The sequence below is a fragment of the Lactuca serriola genome, chromosome 8 (assembly GCF_051521515.1).
Source record: "Lactuca serriola cultivar US96UC23 chromosome 8, Lser_US96UC23_V15, whole genome shotgun sequence".
Lineage (NCBI taxonomy): Eukaryota > Viridiplantae > Streptophyta > Magnoliopsida > Asterales > Asteraceae > Lactuca > Lactuca serriola.
In genome coordinates, this window is record NC_136415.1 from 229045496 (window position 1) to 229064926 (window position 19431).

Genomic DNA, 19431 nt, shown 5'->3' on the forward strand with positions numbered 1-19431 from the left:
ATTAAATGAGACTACATAATGTGAGTAGAATGGTTTATGTTTTTTAGTTGATTTCAATGACAGGTTTTAACTTGATTTCATTGACAGTTTTTGGTTTAATAGAACAAGCTCCGCAAGCTGTAGCAGCAGTTGATGAAGAATTACCAATGGTAGAAGTCAATGTAGAACAAGAAGCAAGTATGAATGAATGGAGGAATGAAAATCAGAAAAAAGAAAGAAAAAGCACATAGTAGAATCACCAAAGAAGGGTAGAAAAGTTAAAAGAAAAGATGATGGTATAAAAGCTGGTGAAATCAGATCAAAAATAAAGTGTAATTTAGTAGCAAAGGCTAAAACAAGTAAAAAGGAATATGGTTCTGGCAAGCACAAGCCAATTGAAATAAGTAGCAATTCAAAGAAAAAGTTTGAGAAGGAGGTAAGGGAAAAGAAATTGGAAAAGAGAATGGAAAAGAAGATGGATAAAAGGCATCCAGAAGGGCTTAGAAGACTAAATAGTAGAATGTCACCAGCGAAGATGAGCCTAGCTGTAAGGAGTTTGACAAAGGCGCAAAAAGAACAAGTTAAAAAAATGGGTTTAGGTACATTATTAGATATAGATATCGGTAGTTTACCAGGGCACTTAAACTACTATCTTCTTGATAATTATGATCCATTGACAAATAGACTTGTGTTGCCAAATGGTGCCATGGAAATAACCAAAGAAAGGATACATGAGATTATGGGTATACCTATGGAGGGTGTTAATATTAAGGAACTACCTTCCTGTGGGACGGACAATCATGTACTTAAAGAATGGATGGCTCAGTATCCAAAAAAATTGTTTTCTAGTACCTCGTATTTGAAAAAAATAAAGGATTCAAGAGTGGATGACATTCTCTTTAGACTTAATTTTATTATATTGTTTATCAACACCTTTATTGAGTCAAAGAAAATGGGGACATGTCAAATAAAAGCTGTTGAGAAGTTAGTTCTGTTGGAAGACTATTCAACTATTGATTGGTGTCGGTACATGGTTGATAGCTTGATGACAAGGAAGCAATTATGGAATCGGGACGACCGATTTTGCTATTACTCAGGGCCTATTACCGTATTGTTGGTATGAATGTCGTAAATATATTTTAAATACTAATGATTATTATTCTATAATTGTTATATTATTTTATGTTGTAACAAATTATTAATATGTGTACAGCTTGTTTATGTGTTTAATTTCTGCATAAGTGAAAGCATTAAATTGAAAAAAAGGACTCCTTTCATAATACATGTTACTGGAGATAAGCTGGAAAAGATCGAGGATTCTGAGGTGAATGCGAATGCTCTTGGGATGGGGCATTTCATCAGAAGAGAAGATTATCAGAATGAAGATGTTAGTAGTGATACAGATATGGAGTTGGAAACAGTTGAGAGAGAATTTGCAGATGAGGAGGTAAGCACTGTTATTTTATATCCAGTTAACATAGAATCATATTAAGTTTGATTGTGTAAGTGATGGTGTATTATATTTAAGAATAGGCACATTATAATAAAATATTTAGGTTTGAATTACATATTGGATCATATAGACGTGATTATGTTATATAACTTATTCAGAATGATGACATGGTATGAGGTATATAGGAGGTTGTGATGAGTTTTAAAATTATTTGAATCTTAAATAATGGATTAATAATAATGTTTCCTGATATTAATTATTATGAATCAATGAATGTGTAATATTATTTGTTTATGACAGTTTAAGTATTTGGTACATGCAGGCATATTGTGCCATATTTGACATCGAGTACAATAAAGTATTGACTGAAAAAATAAGCATGTCAAAAGCATTAATTGAAGGGCTGAAAAAGTTTCCTGATAGTGAAATATTAAGACAAAGGATGACATTGATGAAAATGTTGTTTAATGATGTGGGGATTAATGAAGACACAGTTGTAAATGAAAGTGATGGCATTGATGAGGACACAGAGACAGATGATGACATGTTACAGAAAAATGCACAACATGAAAATTTTGGACAAGCTTCCGAGTCAAATAAAAGTCCAGTTACACCATACGGGACAAAAGAGACTGTAGACGACATTGGGCAACACAGGGAAGGGAAAGAAGTTGCACATGACTACGTGACGCCTATAGGTGAAAATAATGAAGCATGGGGCAATATAAATGAATTGAGTAGTTCACAATTCTTTAAACTCCCTGGAGTTGTGGATGAAGTGCTGGATATGATGGATAAAGTAACAGGTGATAAGAAGGTTACTTATGTTGGAGATAACAATAATGGGGTTGATAAGAGTTCAAAAGAGACAATCAATGAGGAAACAACTTTTACTACACAAAGCTCAAGAAATTTATTGACTGATCTAAACGAATCAGTTGTTGAGAAGGATAGAGAGAACATTGAAAAAGAATCAAATGTGACTGGGAGAAGGAAAGGTAAGGTTACAAACTATGAGCGGTCACCATTTGTGGATAGGATAACTCGGGTACATGAAAGAGTAAGAAAAGAAGAAACGACTCTTTGCAACTCTGCTTTCGCTTCTAAAAGAGATCAATTGTAAGTTTAAATTTTATATTCATTTTTTAATCATATATATTAAGCATGGTATATGGTTTGTACATGATTGTTAATGAGTATGTGTGTAAGTAGGGATGTGATTTTGGATTTCGAAGAAGGAGAAAGCCTTCTTCAAGGTGATGCATATTTCTTTGAAGACAAAATGTTCATTCATAGGTCGATAATTAATTGTTGGGCAACATTCTTAAACACTATGGAACGATACAGAGAAATAGGAACAACAGCAAGATTGTACTTTAATACCTATTTTATGGTATGCAGAAATTTTTTAATACTTGAAGTTCATTACAAATGAAATGTGTTATTATGTTAATTGGTTGTTAACTGATTCCTGCAGAACGAATTAGTGATGGACGAAACAGAGCTTGAGATTTCTAGACTTAAGGAGTTCGCTTTAATGCTTGAAATGTTCATTGGAAATTTGGATATCAAAGCAAACTTAAGTGATGTTGGACTGGTATTTTTTTTTTTATAATGAAAGATATAAATTTCAAAAATATTGATGTGAATAGCATGTTAAATAATTTAGTCACTTGTGCAGGTTTTCTTCCCGATAGTTGATGTTGACAAGTATTATCTGTTGTGTTTCGACTTAAAGAGGGGAAGATATTTGATTATTGATCATGTGAAACATATCGGTACAGTTGAAAGTCGATATGGCAAAATACCAAGAACACTTGTAAGAAATAATATTATTACATTTTAGCAAATATGGAAATCATATATGAATAAATCATGGTTAACAATACGTATTTGACTTTGGGTGCAGCAACGGTTCTTTTGCAACTACTTGATGACACAAAACCATCGAATGCATGCTGAATTCTACTCAAAGGAAGCAAAAATCATGAGAGTGGTTTGGGAATTCCGTGATATTGGTCCTGACTGTGGTCTATATTTGATGAGGCACATGGAGTGTTATAAGGGAGATCTAGAAGGGAAGTGGGAAACAGGATTTAAAGGAATAAAACATAGTGATGCTGCGGTATTATCAAGACTGAGGTACAAATATATGTATAGACTGATGACCTCGGATCACAACCTGCAGAAAGACATGTTGTTGGAAGAAGCTGATAAGTTTTCAAAGCTAGATATATTACAGAAAAGTATGTTGTTTGATGAAGCGAAGGAGTTAGCAAAGAATAAAAGAAAGAAGTATAAAAAAAGCAAGGAAAGGGAAAAAGTGGCTGAAACGGGTATAATTGTATAACAATATTAGTGTTTTGAATGTCCGGTTTGCAAAACAATAGTTTTTATATTGTTTGGTTTGCTTTAAGTTTTTGTATGTCGTTTGTTTTAACTTATGTCAGACTTTGGTTGATGGAACATCTTATTATTTTGAAGTTAAGGTATGAAAAAAATGATGGTTTATGGAAGTTATGATTGAAATAAAAGTTAAATGTTTTGGGTGGTGACAATTTTTTGAACTCTTATATAATTAAAATATGATTTTATTGGTGATTCTAAGAAATATCTGTGGAATGTGATTTTTTATGGCTGATTTATTAGGAATATGAGTAAACAATACTTTAAATCGGTGGTTCTTATGATGATTGATTTGCATTGACAATCAATAAAAATAGTTTATAAAAATATATATCATTTACATGGATAATATCTTAGAATATGGTGTTTTAATATGGTATTGAATGATAATTTTGAATTACATTTAACTGGATATTCTGGTAGATATATTCTGAAAGAATTAATTATAAAATATAGTTTTAAAAATGATTTGCATTGGCTGGTTATTACGTGTAACTAATTGTTCCCAAGTATGCTGCACTTACATGTAATAAATCAAATAATACCTTGTGATAGTATATATTCTGAAAGAATTAATTATAAAACATAGTTTTAAAAATGATTATGTATTGAGTAATAAACTAAAACAGGTGAAGGTAAAATAAAAAAACCAAGAATAAAGGAATTAGTTACTTATAACAATGAGTACTTAGCTACTTATAACAATCTAAATAACACATACTCTTTATTGTAAAAGAAATTAATGAAAAACGTAAAGTCGTTTAATTCAATTGTTGCATGAATAAGACAAAAAAATACTACACTACTTTAGCCTTCAAGGGACAATTCCTCTTATCATGATTAACCTTCTGTTTGCATGAGTTACACATTCTCTTTGGTTTATGACATTGATTTGTCAACATCTCTTTTTTACTTTTAAGTCGTTTTCCACGAGTACCAGAACCTTTGTTGTTGATTATAGAAGGATTCTCAATTTCACGTTCCTTTGGAAGAGTAACACCTATAATCTGTTCAAAATGATTCCTGTTAACCAAATTGTCAGACGAAGATGAAAGGCAGTACTTCATTTTCAACTTATTTATCTCCTCTAAGTACTCATGCAACTTCACTAGATCATGACTCAAAAATGAGACACAGTGATCAACAGTTGAAAAGATGTCGATTGCTGCCTGGTCAACTTTTCCGTTCATTTGAGAATTCTTAAACCGACGCCTCAATAATTCTGGAGGAATTATCTCTCTACACCAACGTTTCAATATATATCTTTCGGGTATTTTTTCAAGATTATAGTACCTCATAACAGAAAATATGTGCCTGCATAGAACTCCAACATGTTCAAAATGCATGCATGTACACATGAAGGATCCTTCACTCTTGTTGTGAGTAACCTACATTTTATTGATGAAAAATTAATTAATTTCAATATCAATTAAACTGTCTATGATTTGAATTTTAATTAATTTCAATATCAATTAATACCACAAACATACCTTAAAATCTTTGTCCTTCACAAGACTATCAAAATGATATTCTTCCTCCTCGGGTTGGTCGGGGACAACTTCCTTTGTCCGTGTGCTAACACTTTTCTTTCTCTCTAAGACATCAAACATGTCAACACCATCAGAAGAATCAGTTACGACTTTTGTGATAAAACATGATTTTTCATATTCAAAAATCTCTTCCTGAACTTGAGAAAATATTCTTCTAGTGTAAACCTTTGCTACGTGTGGTTCATAAGGAAGATATGTAATGTTCTTCGGAAATGTTGTCGTAGTTGTGTAATCCGATGAATTTTGAGTGTGCCTTTGTCTTTCCATGACCAAGTCAAATGTCATCATAAAATTGACAAGATATGATCCGGATAGTGTAGTGTTCTGAAAAGACCAGTTTTGACTTTCTGAGAGTGACGTGGTTCTCATCAAACCGGACAGTGGAACATTCTTGAAAAATGCAGGAATCCAAAGTCTCCTCAAACCAAACATCTTTCTTAACCATGTATTATCCTCAAGATGAAATTCGGTAATCATACTGTCCCATCCGGCTTCAAACTCAACTTCATTAATTTTTGCATTCCATATCAAGTTGTTGAAACGTTTCTTAAAGTCTGAATTGTTGGCAATTTCCCAAGTTAACTAAAAAAAATACAAATAACATAAAAGTGTAAGCATACAAAGAATAACAGAAATTGTGAATTAAATAAGAAATTTTTTTGAAAAGAATATTCAATTGTAGAAAATAATAGTGGTATGTATACCTTTTTTGGTAATTTTGTTGTTATATGCCACATACATAAACGATGACTGGATAATGGTAACAATTCATCAACTGCTTTTTTGATTGTCGGATCTTGATCAGACATTATAATCTTAGGTGGACTCCCAAAAGCTTTCAAAAAACATTTTAGTAACCATTTGTAAGAATCTGTGTCTTCTCGGGTAAGCAATCCAGCACCAAATGTGACACACCTCTTATGGTTATCAATTCCAGTAAATGGAACAAATACCATGTTATACCTAAATGTAAAATATGTTATAATCATGAAAATGTATTTTAAAAAATTATTAGTAACCTAATAACCTGTTAGTCTGGTAGGTGGCATCAAATGAAACGACATCCCCAAACTCCTTATAGTTATACTTGGAAGTTTTGTCAGCCCAAAACATTGAAAATAATCTTTTTTCCTCGACTCTAAACTCGAATGAGAAGTTTGGTGCATATTTAACTCTCTCTTCCATTATGTTGACAATCAATTGGGCATCACTACCACCAATAAAACAATTTAAATTCCTAGCACAATTCTTGTAATCAATAGCCAATCCACCACGAACTGAACACCCACCTTGGAGACCACACATTAACCTATAAGCTTTTTTTGCCCCAACATTATTCTTAGACATGTTATAAATGTAAGTTTGCTGAGACAAATCTAGTTTTCTTTTCGCATGTGACAAATGCATATTAGCCTTAGGTATCAACATACGATTATGTCTTTCAACGAATTCATGAACCACATATTTTCCTGTCTGAGGAAGGAGCTTGAATACAATATGAGCCTCACATTCTCTCCTATGCATATCTTTTCTTCGTTTTATTTTTTTGTACTAAATATCAATAGTGTCAACATTACCAATGTTGGGCTTTCCTTCTCTGTTACATAATAAGTACCTGCTTGTGCAAGTACCATCCGTCTTCTTCTTGTTTGATCCTAGCCTAATATCAAAACCTGCTTGAAATGCATAATTTTTGTACATTTCTACAGCTGCATCATATGTAACATATATGTCGTTGACTTTAGGCTTTACATCTTCATTGGTCTTGGGTGTATATCTGTCCCACCCGGAGATGTATAATCACTTACAACTACAAATTGTTCTGCAACAGTAATATATTAGTTACTGTTTTATTAGTAGCATTCTTAAAGAATAATGAAAGAATAATGTGTGATTGAATACATTTTCTAAAACACATTCCTAAAGAATAAACAACTACTGCTACTGATTTCTGTATTAGTTCATACGTAACATTATAATGATTACAAAAAAAATATTAACTATATTTTTGCAAGAATGTGAATTACAACAATAACAATGTTTGTAGTTTTGAGTCATTCAGACAATTTTTACCTTCATTTTCTTCATGATCAACGTAATCCGAAACATAGATTTCGTCATCTATATTATTTGACCAATCAATTGGATCTTCTGACTGTTGGTGAGTGATAAATTCTTCATTCTGCATTTCATTCTCCATTCCGATGCTTTGATTATGCACAATCTGATTCACTATTTCATTCTCCATTAGGAAGTTACTTGTCTTTTCATTGTCCATTTGGTTTTATAGGCGAGGAATAAGAAGAGTTGGCAAAAAAGTAACTGAACAATCAAAATCAGAGCAACTGCATGTTAAACGCCTCATATTTTTGGATAATACAATATTCATTAAAAACGTTAATAAATTTCGTTATTATTTATATTTTCAATTGATAAAATAAATTCTTGACTCCAAAATACAAGTAACTAAAATCAAAGTCTGATACATTTGATCAAATATAGATCATAATTCCAAATTTAATACAACTTGTTGTTTTGCTCAATTCTTGAAGAATATGTGCTATTGTTATAAATGTATTCCGGCATTTGATGAAAATACATATAATTGTAACTAACTAATTCAAGTTGGATAAATGTTATATTTTCCTTTTCAAAAAAAAAAATCAATGAAATAGATCTTATTCCAAATGGAAATAAATATAATTATAATTATCTTATTTAATGAAATCAGACATATCCAAACATTTAATGAAAATAAATTCTCATAACCATGAGAAAATAAAATGACTAGCAAACGAATTGAAATTCAATAACGTTATGTCTTCCTATATGGACAATTCCTCATATCATGATCTGTCAACTTATTGCAAATCCTACAGAGTCTCTTCCTTTCCACAACTGCTTTCTTGTGTCCCATGCAATGCTTCATAACCACCTGATAAAAAAGATCATTCATCCTCTTCAATAGACTAATAATCTGATATATAAAATACATATTAAGTTGTAAGTTTATTATAAAATAATGTTCTGTTCAAACTGAAAGTACTACAAAACAAATTCCTTTATTTTGTTCAATTTAACAGAACTATTTAAGTTAATTATGAATAATCGGTTAGAATGTATATATTTTGAAAATAGTTTTCATAATTCTTTAAGAATACAAGATTCTTTAAGAATGATAAACTATATCATTCCTTAAGAATTTCATATGACGAATTGACGAATCAATGAAAAATAACCAGTTTAAGAAACATAATGTAAAAAATATAAACAAAAAACAGATAAAAACATACATTTATACCAAACAGAAATCGAACAGATCCATCGCTTATACTGATGTTTGATTTCATCATCAACGATACTCATTATTCTTTAAGAATTTCATATGACGATTGGACGAATCAGTGGAAAAATAACCAGTTTAATATGGATAATGTAAAAAATATAAACAAAAAAACAGATAAAATCATACATTTATACCAATCAGAAATCGAACAAATCCATCGCTTATACCGGTGTTGATTTCATCATCGACGATACTCATTATCATAGCAAAATCAGAATTGTTGAGTATGACAACTTCAAACGAACTACAGCAAACCTTGATTAATAAAAGATTCATGAAAACAATATGTCGATATGAACCCTAATTAAACAAATCTGATACCTAATTAAACAACTGAAAATATATTATCATTTGAAACGTTCGAATTGCTTCCATATATACAACTATTTTAATTTAGGTAATACAAAAGAAAATGTCGATCATACCCCTTTCTAGATGAATGGTTGATGTTTGGTCTTACAATCATACAATAGTTAAGGTTCATATATGAACCTAACTCTCTTATATATATATATATATATATATATATATATATATATATATATATATATATATATATATATATATTGGATATCGTTTATTAGCAGTCATTACTTTATCTATTACTAGTTTATCTATTCCCGTATTCTAGATTAGTCTGTTATCATTGGATCTTTGTAACCTATATTAAGCCTCTTTTGGCGTATTGAATGAATAGCTTAACATTATTCCAAACTCTATATCATCGTTTCTTAGATGGTATCAGAGCAGCGTTTACAACCCTAAACCGTATCTGCTTCCGCTATAACATGACGGGAGAATCAACAAACAAAGACAAGAATGGAGAAGGATCCGGTAGTGGATTCGATCACAACTCACCCTATTATCTTCATCCATCCGACATACCGAAACAACTTCATGTCAATGAAGCACTTACCGACACAAACTATTCTGATTGGAGGCAGAAGATGGAGAATTTTCTGTTTGCCAAAAATAAATTTGAATTCGTCGATGGTACAATTCAGAAACCAGAAAAGGGAACGAAAGAATACATGCCTTAGATGCGATGTGACGCTATAATAAAAGGCTGGCTTACCACTGCAATGGAGAAGGGCGTACGCGATAGTGTGAAATATGCGAACACGGCTACAGAAATCTGGGATGATCTTCATGAACGCTTTGGAAAGGAGAGTTCGCCAAGAGCATATGAGTTGAAACAGAAGATTGCAGCCACGCGTCAAGATGGTAACTTTGTTTCAGTTTATTACACAAAATTGCGTACACTGTGGGATGAGATGTCCTCAATTCTTCCTTTTCCAAAATGTTCTTGTAACCATTGCACCTGGGAAATTGGTAAACGATTAGTTGAATTCCAAGAAAATGAACGTTTTTACCAGTTTCTAATGGGTTTGGATTTGCAATTTTCGGTAATTAAAACACAGATTCTGGCAACGAAACCTATCCCTTCGATGGGGGTAGTGTATCACTTGGTTGCTGAAGACGAAAGACAGAGGGTCCTATCTGATGACATGAAAACTCCACCTGAACCCGCTGCCTTCAAGACCTTCGAGAAGGGAGGTGGCTCTAAACCGATGAAGAAAGAAGCGAATTCCAAATGGGCAAACAAGGAAGTGAAAGATAAAAGGGATGAGTACTATATCTTTTGCAACAAAAATGGTCACAAGCAAGAAGGTTGTTTTAGATTGGTGGGATACCCAGATTGGTGGCCCGGTAAGAAAACAACAGACAAGCCTAAAACCATGGTTGCGCATACAGAAATAGAAGAAAGCCCAATACCTGAATTAACCAAAGAACATTACCAAATGTTCTTGAAACATTTCAGTTCCTCAAAGGTTGATGATGAGACAATTCGAAGTGCCAACATGGCTGGTAAGGCTGACTGGATCGTTGATTCAAGTTGTATAGAACATATTACTCATACCCCTCAATTACTTACAAATAAAATTGTTGCTCCTTTTAAACCACCTGTTTTTATACCTAATGGGGACTCTATACCTGTTAAAGAAAAGGGAGACTGTATCCTCCCAGGGGGAGTTAAAATTAGCAGGGTTTTATGTGTTCCAGATTTCAAGTGCAATCTTCTCTCTGTCAGTCGTATTAGCAATGATTTACAATGTGCTATAACTTTTTTCCCTGATTTTTGTGTCACGCAGAAGCTCAGCACCAGGAACTTGATTGCTGCGGGTAGACACCAAGGGGGACTTTACCGGATGGGGATGACTCAAGACAGAAGAGCCATGTCAACCATGACGGACATTTGGCACAGAAGGTTAGGTCATGCCTCAAAAGAAAAGATTTCAAGAATTGATTTTCTTAAGAACGATTCAGTTAGCTTGAGTGAAAAAGTTTGTGATTCTTATGCTAAGGCTAAATTAGTCAGAACTCCTTTTCCTATTAGTCATAATAAGACCAATCATATTTTTGAGCTAGTTCATTGTGACATTTAGGGAGGTTACCGAATACCTTCATACACGAATGCAAATTATTTTCTTACTTTAGTAGATGATTATAGTCGGGCCATTTGGGTTTTTCTCATTAAGCATAAGAATGATGCTAATGCATGCCTAATTAATTTTCATAAAATGGTGAAAGTCCAGTTTGATAAAAACATTAAAAGGTTTCGTTGTGACAATGGAGGTGAGTTCACTTCCAATTTTATGCGCGAATTTTACAATAAAGAAGGTATTCTGCTTGAAACCACTTACCCACACACACCACAACAAAATGATGTTGTGGAGAGAAAACACCAATACTTGTTGGAAACAGCTCGAGCAATTCGGTTCCAAGCAAATGTTTCAAAGAAATTTTTGGGTGAGTGCATTCTTACAGCTGCCTATATAATTAATAGGTTACCTTCAAAAACTATAAAAAATAAGACACCTTACGAAATTATTTGGAACACAAAACCCTTATATGACCACATGAAGGTGTTTGGCTGTCTTGCATATCATAAAAATACAAATACAAAGGGGGATAAATTTGAGCAAAGAGGAAAACCAGGGGTATTTGTGGGATATCCGCAAGGTACTAAAGGGTATAAAATTTATGATATAGACTCCAAGAAAATAATAGTTAGTCGGGATGTGATTTTTGATGAAAACAAATTCCCCTTTCAAACCATTCATTCAAGATCTCAGTTAGAAGTTGGCGAGCCAACTAAGATATTGAATGATTCTTGTGAGCATATCCGCACTGATGAACCTGAATTAAATTTGAACCAAGAAAGGGAGGTTGATATAGACTCGGCAACCCAAGATCAGCATGCATCAGATTATGGGAGTCCAAATGTGGCAGACCCATCAGTGCCAACTAGCCCAATATCCTCAAGTCCAGCTGTAGTAACCAATCAGAACTCGTCCAAAAGCCTAGAACAACACGAAAGCACAACAGGCAATATGAGCTCAGTTATCGAAAATTTGCAAAACGAGATTGAGACCCCAGCTAGATTCACACAAACTCGGGTGCAGCCTCAAAAATTTAAGGATTTTCTTGTGAATCTTCCCCCTTCGGTTAGTCATCAACAACCCGACACCAATCAAGGATCCTCCACGGTACATCCTATATCAAATTTTGTTTCTTATAAAAATTTCTCTAACAAACATAAATGTTTCCTTGTGGCCATTACTTCAAACAATGAGCCTGTTTCTTTTTCTCAAGCTGCGAAAGATCCTCGATGGCGTAATGCTATGAAGAATGAAATAAAAGCACTTACGTCCAATGATACTTGGGAATTGGTGGAACTACCAAAAGGAAAAAGATCTATTGATTGCAAGTGGGTTTACAATATCAAATTCAACCCTGACGGGACTGTGGAAAGGTACAAAGCGCGGCTAGTTGCAAAGGGGTTCACACAAATTGAGGGAATTGACTACCATGACACCTTTACTCCGGTAGCAAAACTCGTTACTGTTCGTACTCTCTTGGCCGTTGCGACTAAGAAGGATTGGTTCATTCACCAGCTTGATGTGAACAATGCTTTTTTGCATGGAAATTTGGATGAGGAGGTCTATATGAAGCTTCCTCAAGGGTTTGCCACAGAAAACAACACTCGTGTATGCCGTCTCAAAAGGTAACTTTACGGACTAAAACAAGTTTCACAAAATTGGTATCACAAATTCACGGTTTTTTTTTGTTAAGTATTGGTTCTCTTATTTAAGAGCCGACCATTCTTTGTTCATTTGGGACAAAAATGGCTTTTACATTGCTATCCTCATTTATGTGTATGATGTTATCATTACCGGAAACAATATTGAACAAATACAACAAATCAAGACTCAGTTAGATAAAGCTTTTAGTATCAAAGATTTGGGCCAGTTAAAGTACTTCCTTGGCATAGAAGTTGCTAAAACTGAAAATGGGCTCGTTTTGAGCCAAAGGAAGTATGTGCTCGATATTCTTCAAGATAATGGCATGCTTGGTTGCAAACCAAGCAACTTTCCTGTTGAACAGAATGTGAAACTTGATCGAGGTGAGAATGAAGAAAAAGTTGATCCAAGTCAATATCGACGGATTGTAGGTAGGTTGTTATATCTTCAAGCTACAAGACCAGATGTCACTTATTCAGTGAATATTTTGAGTCAATTTGTCACTGATCCAAGACGCAACCACTTGGATGCTTTACATCGAGTCCTACGCTACTTAAAGGGTACTACTGGACAGGGAGTGCTCTTACCTAAAGATGGACACCCAAAGTTAATGACCTTTTGTGACTCTGATTGGCTCGGTTGTCCATACACAAGGCGCTCCCGCACCGGGTATCTCATTATGCTTGGTGGGGCTCCTATTTCATGGAAGACGAAGAAGCAGTCACTGGTTTCATGGTCATCTGCAGAGGCAGAATATCGAGCTATGGCATCTATAGTTAGTGAAATTCTTTGGATTCGTTGGCTTTTAAAGGATTTACAAGTTCACATCACATCTCCTACAGATTTGTTCTGTGACAATCAGGCAGCCCGACACATTGCCAACAATCATGTGTTTCATGAAAGGACGAAACATGTCGAGATGGACTGTTTCTTTGTCCGTGAGCGTGTTCTTTCTAAAGAAATGCTGCCATTAAGGATTGATAGCAAGTTACAAGTTGCTGATTTACTCACTAAAGGCTTTGGTTCGGCTCAATTCAATTTTTTACTTGGCAAGATGGGCGTTATTGACTTGCACGCTCCATCTTGAGGGGGAGTATTGGATATCGTTTATTAGCTGTCATTACTTTATCTATTACTAGTTTATCTATTCCCGTATTCTAGATTAGTTTGTTATCATTGGATCTTTGTAACCTATATTAAGCCTCTTTTGGCGTATTGAATGAATAGCTGAACATTATTCCAAACTCTATATCATCGTTTCTTAGAATATATATATATATATATATATATATATATATATATATATATATATATATATATATATATATATATATATATATACTCTTCGTTTTATATATTACTTTCTAGTTTGGTCATTTCATTTTTTAATTTAACACATACATACATACACACACATATATATATATATATATATATATATATATATATATATATATATATATATATATATATATATATATATATATATATATATATATATATATATATATATATATATATATATATGTACATGTGTGTGTTAAATTAAAAAATGAAATGAACAAATTAGAAAGTAATATATAAAACGAAGAGTGTAAACGAACATATAATTTTAAAATATAATATACAAATGGAAAAACTAGAAGAATAGAGTGCGAGGAACACGTCCTTGTTTGTCCTATGGCTACCTTGCCTTTTATAATTCCAATTTGATCAATTATGTATGATTATTATATTCTTCACTTGACAACACGATTCCAATTTTGTAATTCCAATTTGGTCAATTATGTGTGATCAAGACATCTCATCTCACACACACAAAGGCCTTGCAAATAAAAAAATGGGCTTCTTCTGTGTTTCCAATTTCTTTTAACGCTAAAATTTTCTAACATACATTTGATCATCAACAAATAATGGAGGCTTTTTTGGAAGAGTTTCAACATCTTAGAATCCAACTGGAAGAGATAAAGTCGGCCACTGGTATCTTTGATGAGGACAATGTTATTGGAAAAGGTGGATTCGGGAAGGTGTATAAAGGAGTACTCTCTTACTCTAGGGGGCAAGGAATGGTTGCTTTTAAGCGTCTAGATCGTTACTATGGGCAAGGAGACCTTGAGTTTTGGAAAGAGATCATGATCCTTTCCCGTTACACACATGAAAATCTCATCTCTCTCCTTGGATTTTGCGATGAGGATGGTGAGAAGATCCTTGTATATGAGCATGCATCTAATGGTAGCCTCGACCACCACCTGAGTACTTCTACTCTAACATGGAAGCAACGCCTCAAGATATGCCTTGCGGCTGCAAGGAGGATAAGGTATCTTCATGATCCTAAGGAGACACAAAATAGAGTTCTCCATCGTGATATAAAAAGTTCCAACATTCTACTTGATGAGAATTGGAATGCAAAAGTTTCAGACATGGGAATGTCGAAAATAGGACCCGCTAATCAACATCACACGCTTCTTGTCTCCAATGCTACAGGTACCCTTGGGTATGTAGATCCGCTATATATGGAGACGAGCATCCTAACAAAAGAGTCGGACATATACTCTTTTGGTGTGGTTTTATTTGAAACACTATGTGGGAGACTATGTTTTGAATATAACAATCTTCATTTTCAATCTTTAGTGCCAAAGTGGAAAAAAAGCTACAAAGAAAATAAATTAGAAGATATTATCTTTCAAAATATAAAGGAACACATGGACCAGAGGTCACTGGAAATATTTAAAGAGATTGCCTATCGATGTTTAAAGAAATCTCGTAAAAAACGGCCAACGATATATCAAGTTGTGGAAAACCTTGAGAATGCGCTTTGGTTGCAGGAGATCTCTGAAGTGGTAGAACAACCAATATACTACCAAGAGATGAGTAAGACAACAATACCTCCTATTGTCTATAGATCCAAAGAGGAACTCAAGATGTTTCTCTCCAATGGAATCCTTGTTAACGGCGGCAAAACGGTAATTAACTATGTTTATAAATCGTTGCATGACATTGTATTTATTTGCTTTATGAATGGTAAATTGTGATTTATGAAATGTTAAGAACATTATAGCTTAACTTAAGGAATTCCATTATACTACTTTCAAGATAAGAACACTAGCGCCACACACACCACAAAAATCGAGCCCTATGCAGACGACAGTTATGGACTCTGTACCGACGACATGTCGTCGGTAAAGCGTATACTGACGACATTTCGTCTGTAAAAAGTCTTCGAAATATCTCCGTCGGTAAAAGTCGAAAATGTCGTTGGGACAGGAGTCGTCGGTATAAAATAACTAATCCAGGCGGCCTATCGTCGGCAGAGGATCGAATTATTTTTTTAATTCCTCCTCCCGACGACATGTCGTCGGTATTGATATTCGATATACCGTCAATATTTTACCTTTTCCCGCCGAGTCTATGCAGACGACTTGTCGTCCGCATAGCTTTTCTGGTCAAAGACATATGGTCAATGTTTGTAAACGTTGTCCCGACGACATGTCGTCAGTTATAGGTCGACTTTGCGGACGACATATGTCGTCTGGATAGGTGTCGTCTGCAAAGGGCTCCATCCTTGTAGTGACATCAACCACACCAAGTGCCACCCATACCAAACACTAATATAAGGCCGATAGGCATGCACATCACTTCGTTGGGTGGTGCTCCTTCCACATTAGCTTTAATACATGCACCATAACTTGAAAACAAACAAAAACATGGCTCTCCAATCTTTAATTTCATAGATCTACTCATGATCCTACGACACCACAACTAACTTGAGCTCTTTTAACGGACAGTGGTTTTGGCTAAATAAGAAAGGAGAACATTGTGAAATGATATCTGCAGCAGAATGTTTCATTCCTATTGTCTCTGCATCTCCTGTGTATAAATATGATGGTCCAGTAAAATCAAGGTTACTTATCCTCCTATTGTTATTGATGTTTTAGACTACTTCATGACTACATATTAATGTATTCATTTGTTCCATCTTCTGTAGATTTGTAGTGGACCACCACACCCAATTTTATTGGGAATTCAAAACACATGTTAGAGCACAATTTTTGTCACCACATGTCACATACAGAGTAAACCTTGTGTTTGATTTTAACTACACGAGTATGGAGTATTTAGGCTTCAATTACATATTACGTGGGGACACAAAATCTTGGGCTTCGTACGTTGTTAATAAGAGAGAAGATGGATGGTTGATGGCTGAATTGTTTGTGTTTACGTGCGAACGGAGAAATATTGAACTTGATATCACATTTGATTGTCATTCTCCATTAGCAATTGAAGGCATCGAGTTTCAGCCCCTTGAGAGGGTAATACCAACCGATACTAGTTTATTCATTTTAATATTTTTATGTTGCTTTTAGTACTTCAAAAGTTCTTAAAAAAACAATTAGCGGCAATTAACAGGATTTCACTGTAAAGAGAACCCCTATGTGTCACCTATTATGGTGGTGTATCAAGTACAACATATTTGGATAAAGTTTTGTGTGTTTTATCAAGTCTAATGTTTGAGTTTTTATAGGTGGAGCATGAACTGTTCGAGGATGATGATGTGGAGATGCAAACCATTTCACATTCAGACACATATTGGGAACAAAAATTGCCAAGTAATTATGAGGACATACTTAAATTGTCAACACATACAGTGCAATGCACAACAAAGAAGGAACTCTACTTTATTCTTCGTAAAGGGTTCCTAATCAATGATGGTAAAGAGGTAAACTTTATATAAACGATTAATTCTTATCATTTCTCAGACATTCTTAATTAAGATTACTTCAATCACTTATTTGGTACAATTGTAGTTGTTGTGGAACTTGTGTACATGATTTAACCAGTTCACATGAAAGAACTCCATAATTCAAAAATAACTGCTTGGACACTTAATTATTGACAGTGGTTTTCTCTTGCGAAAAATGGGAAGTGTCATATGTTATCAGCAAGAGTGGCTTTCCATAAATCGGAGTGGAGTTGGCTATCATTACCCCGATCAAGGTACTTTCTCTATCTTAAAGTCTGCTTTCTTATACTCATGTCTATGTTCTCCATATGCATGCACTACTTTGTAATCTTTAGGTAATGAATACCTTTAGCTCATATTCAAGGGTACGTGGCATTACTCTAATGGGTTACCCATTTGAAAAATCAACTAACATAAGTGTTTATAACTTCAAGCATTATGGTTCAGGTACTTACTCTATTTCACTATTTCAAGAAAAATTTAGCACTCACGATATAAAAAATAATAATAAAAAGATGCGTAATTCCTATGATGGATTCAGTATAATGAAACCCTACAACATTTCAAATCATTCTGTACCAGCTTTTATATTATGCACAATTAGTTTTTTTTCTTATTTTATGCAGATTTATAGAAGTTGCCTTCCGTCCTCGTGGCAGCTTTTGGATATACTGCCGATCGAATATGTTGTCACGTCAAACAACATATGCAACTTACCTTGTTTACAGATTACAGAAAAATCAGTCTGAGCCTCTTGTGAAAGTGAGTGGTGGTGTTTTCCTTGGAGGTCCGTATAGTTATGAGAATAATTATTCATGGTATATCTATTTACTTTGTCCTCAAACCCCAATTATTAGAGGAAAGTGTTATGAAAACACCCACAACCCATGGAAAAGAGAAAAAATGAAAGGCCTTCCACAACAAAGGAACGATGGTTGGATGGAGGTACAATTGTGGGAATTTCGAACCGGTACTAGAGATGCACAAGTTTGGGCGAATCTTCGCCTCACCCTTTACGGTAATATGCCTCGTAAAGGGCTTATTGTGCAAGGCATTGTGTTTAAGCCTATATAGGTTCTCTTTTTGGGATAATGCGGACATCGATATGATGTGGTCACTCGTCCACTTGTGAAGCATAACTATACACATCTATCTTAACCTACGACATTTTAATGGGTTTGGCGCGGTTTGTTGTTGTCATTGTTGTTATTTATGATTAGTAATGAATTAATTGTAAATGTGGTTTGGCTTTACCTTGTACACTTCTTTCTTTCTTTATCCTGCTATTAGAAATACAAATCATAAACTTGTAGAAATTAAGCTAGACTTAGGATTATCTATTAGTTAGTGGTCAGGAAAATATGACAATTATTTTTCATTATCGGTTGGTAGTATTAGTGTAACTGTAAGATATATATGTAGAATCCAATATTGTCTCTCCAAAAAAGTCATTGTGGAGAGAAAGAAGACTTCAGCATATATAGAGATATAAGAGACCACATCGCACTAAAATGTAATACACTAACACTCCCCTCAAAGATACAGTGGCTCGACAAGGTCACAATGATGTGTTTAGCCATGTGGTTTTGGAAGTCATCTTTGATACCCTGTAAGATATATGTGGAGTCTAAGATTGTTTTTTCCAAAATAGTGGTTGTGGAGAGAGAGGAGACTACAACATATATAGAGACATAAGAGATTATGGCGTACCAATCACTACAAGGAAATGAGCAATTAGCGGCGACAAAAGTCACCGGTAAAGGGTCGAGAAGTCGCTGCTAAAGCTAATAGCGGCGACACGTCGCCAATAAAGAGTTGCCGCTACTGCTTCGTCGCTATTGATCAGATTGTCGCCGCTAAAGACAAATGTC

The 19431-nt window shown here is 34.2% G+C and overlaps 2 protein-coding genes across 3 annotated transcripts; one reads left to right on the forward strand and one right to left on the reverse strand.

Annotated features, from left to right (window-relative positions):
- Positions 1 to 4635: 4635 nt before the first annotated feature.
- Positions 4636 to 7666, reverse strand: LOC145067921 (protein FAR1-RELATED SEQUENCE 5-like). Its single transcript, XM_079014946.1, has 6 exons — positions 7462 to 7666; positions 7004 to 7097; positions 6416 to 6904; positions 6093 to 6351; positions 5329 to 5970; positions 4636 to 5226 (listed from the first exon to the last, which is right to left on the reverse strand). The coding sequence occupies exons 1-6, from the start codon at positions 7664 to 7666 to the stop codon at positions 4636 to 4638; spliced, it is 2280 nt and encodes a 759-aa protein (XP_078871072.1).
- A 6986-nt stretch (positions 7667 to 14652) lies between these two features.
- LOC145068794 (uncharacterized) lies at positions 14653 to 18822 on the forward strand. 2 transcript variants are annotated; one of them, XR_013689126.1, is made up of 6 exons: positions 14653 to 15782; positions 16605 to 16720; positions 16805 to 17129; positions 17342 to 17536; positions 17717 to 18007; positions 18187 to 18286. XR_013689126.1 is itself a non-coding variant. In XM_079015789.1 (6 exons), the coding sequence occupies exons 1-6, from the start codon at positions 14733 to 14735 to the stop codon at positions 18632 to 18634; spliced, it is 2232 nt and encodes a 743-aa protein (XP_078871915.1). In that variant the 5' UTR covers positions 14653 to 14732; the 3' UTR covers positions 18635 to 18822. The 2 variants fall into 2 exon arrangements, 1 of the variants encoding a protein (XP_078871915.1); XM_079015789.1 differs by having other exon boundaries at positions 17717 to 17814; positions 18187 to 18822.
- Positions 18823 to 19431: the final 609 nt, after the last annotated feature.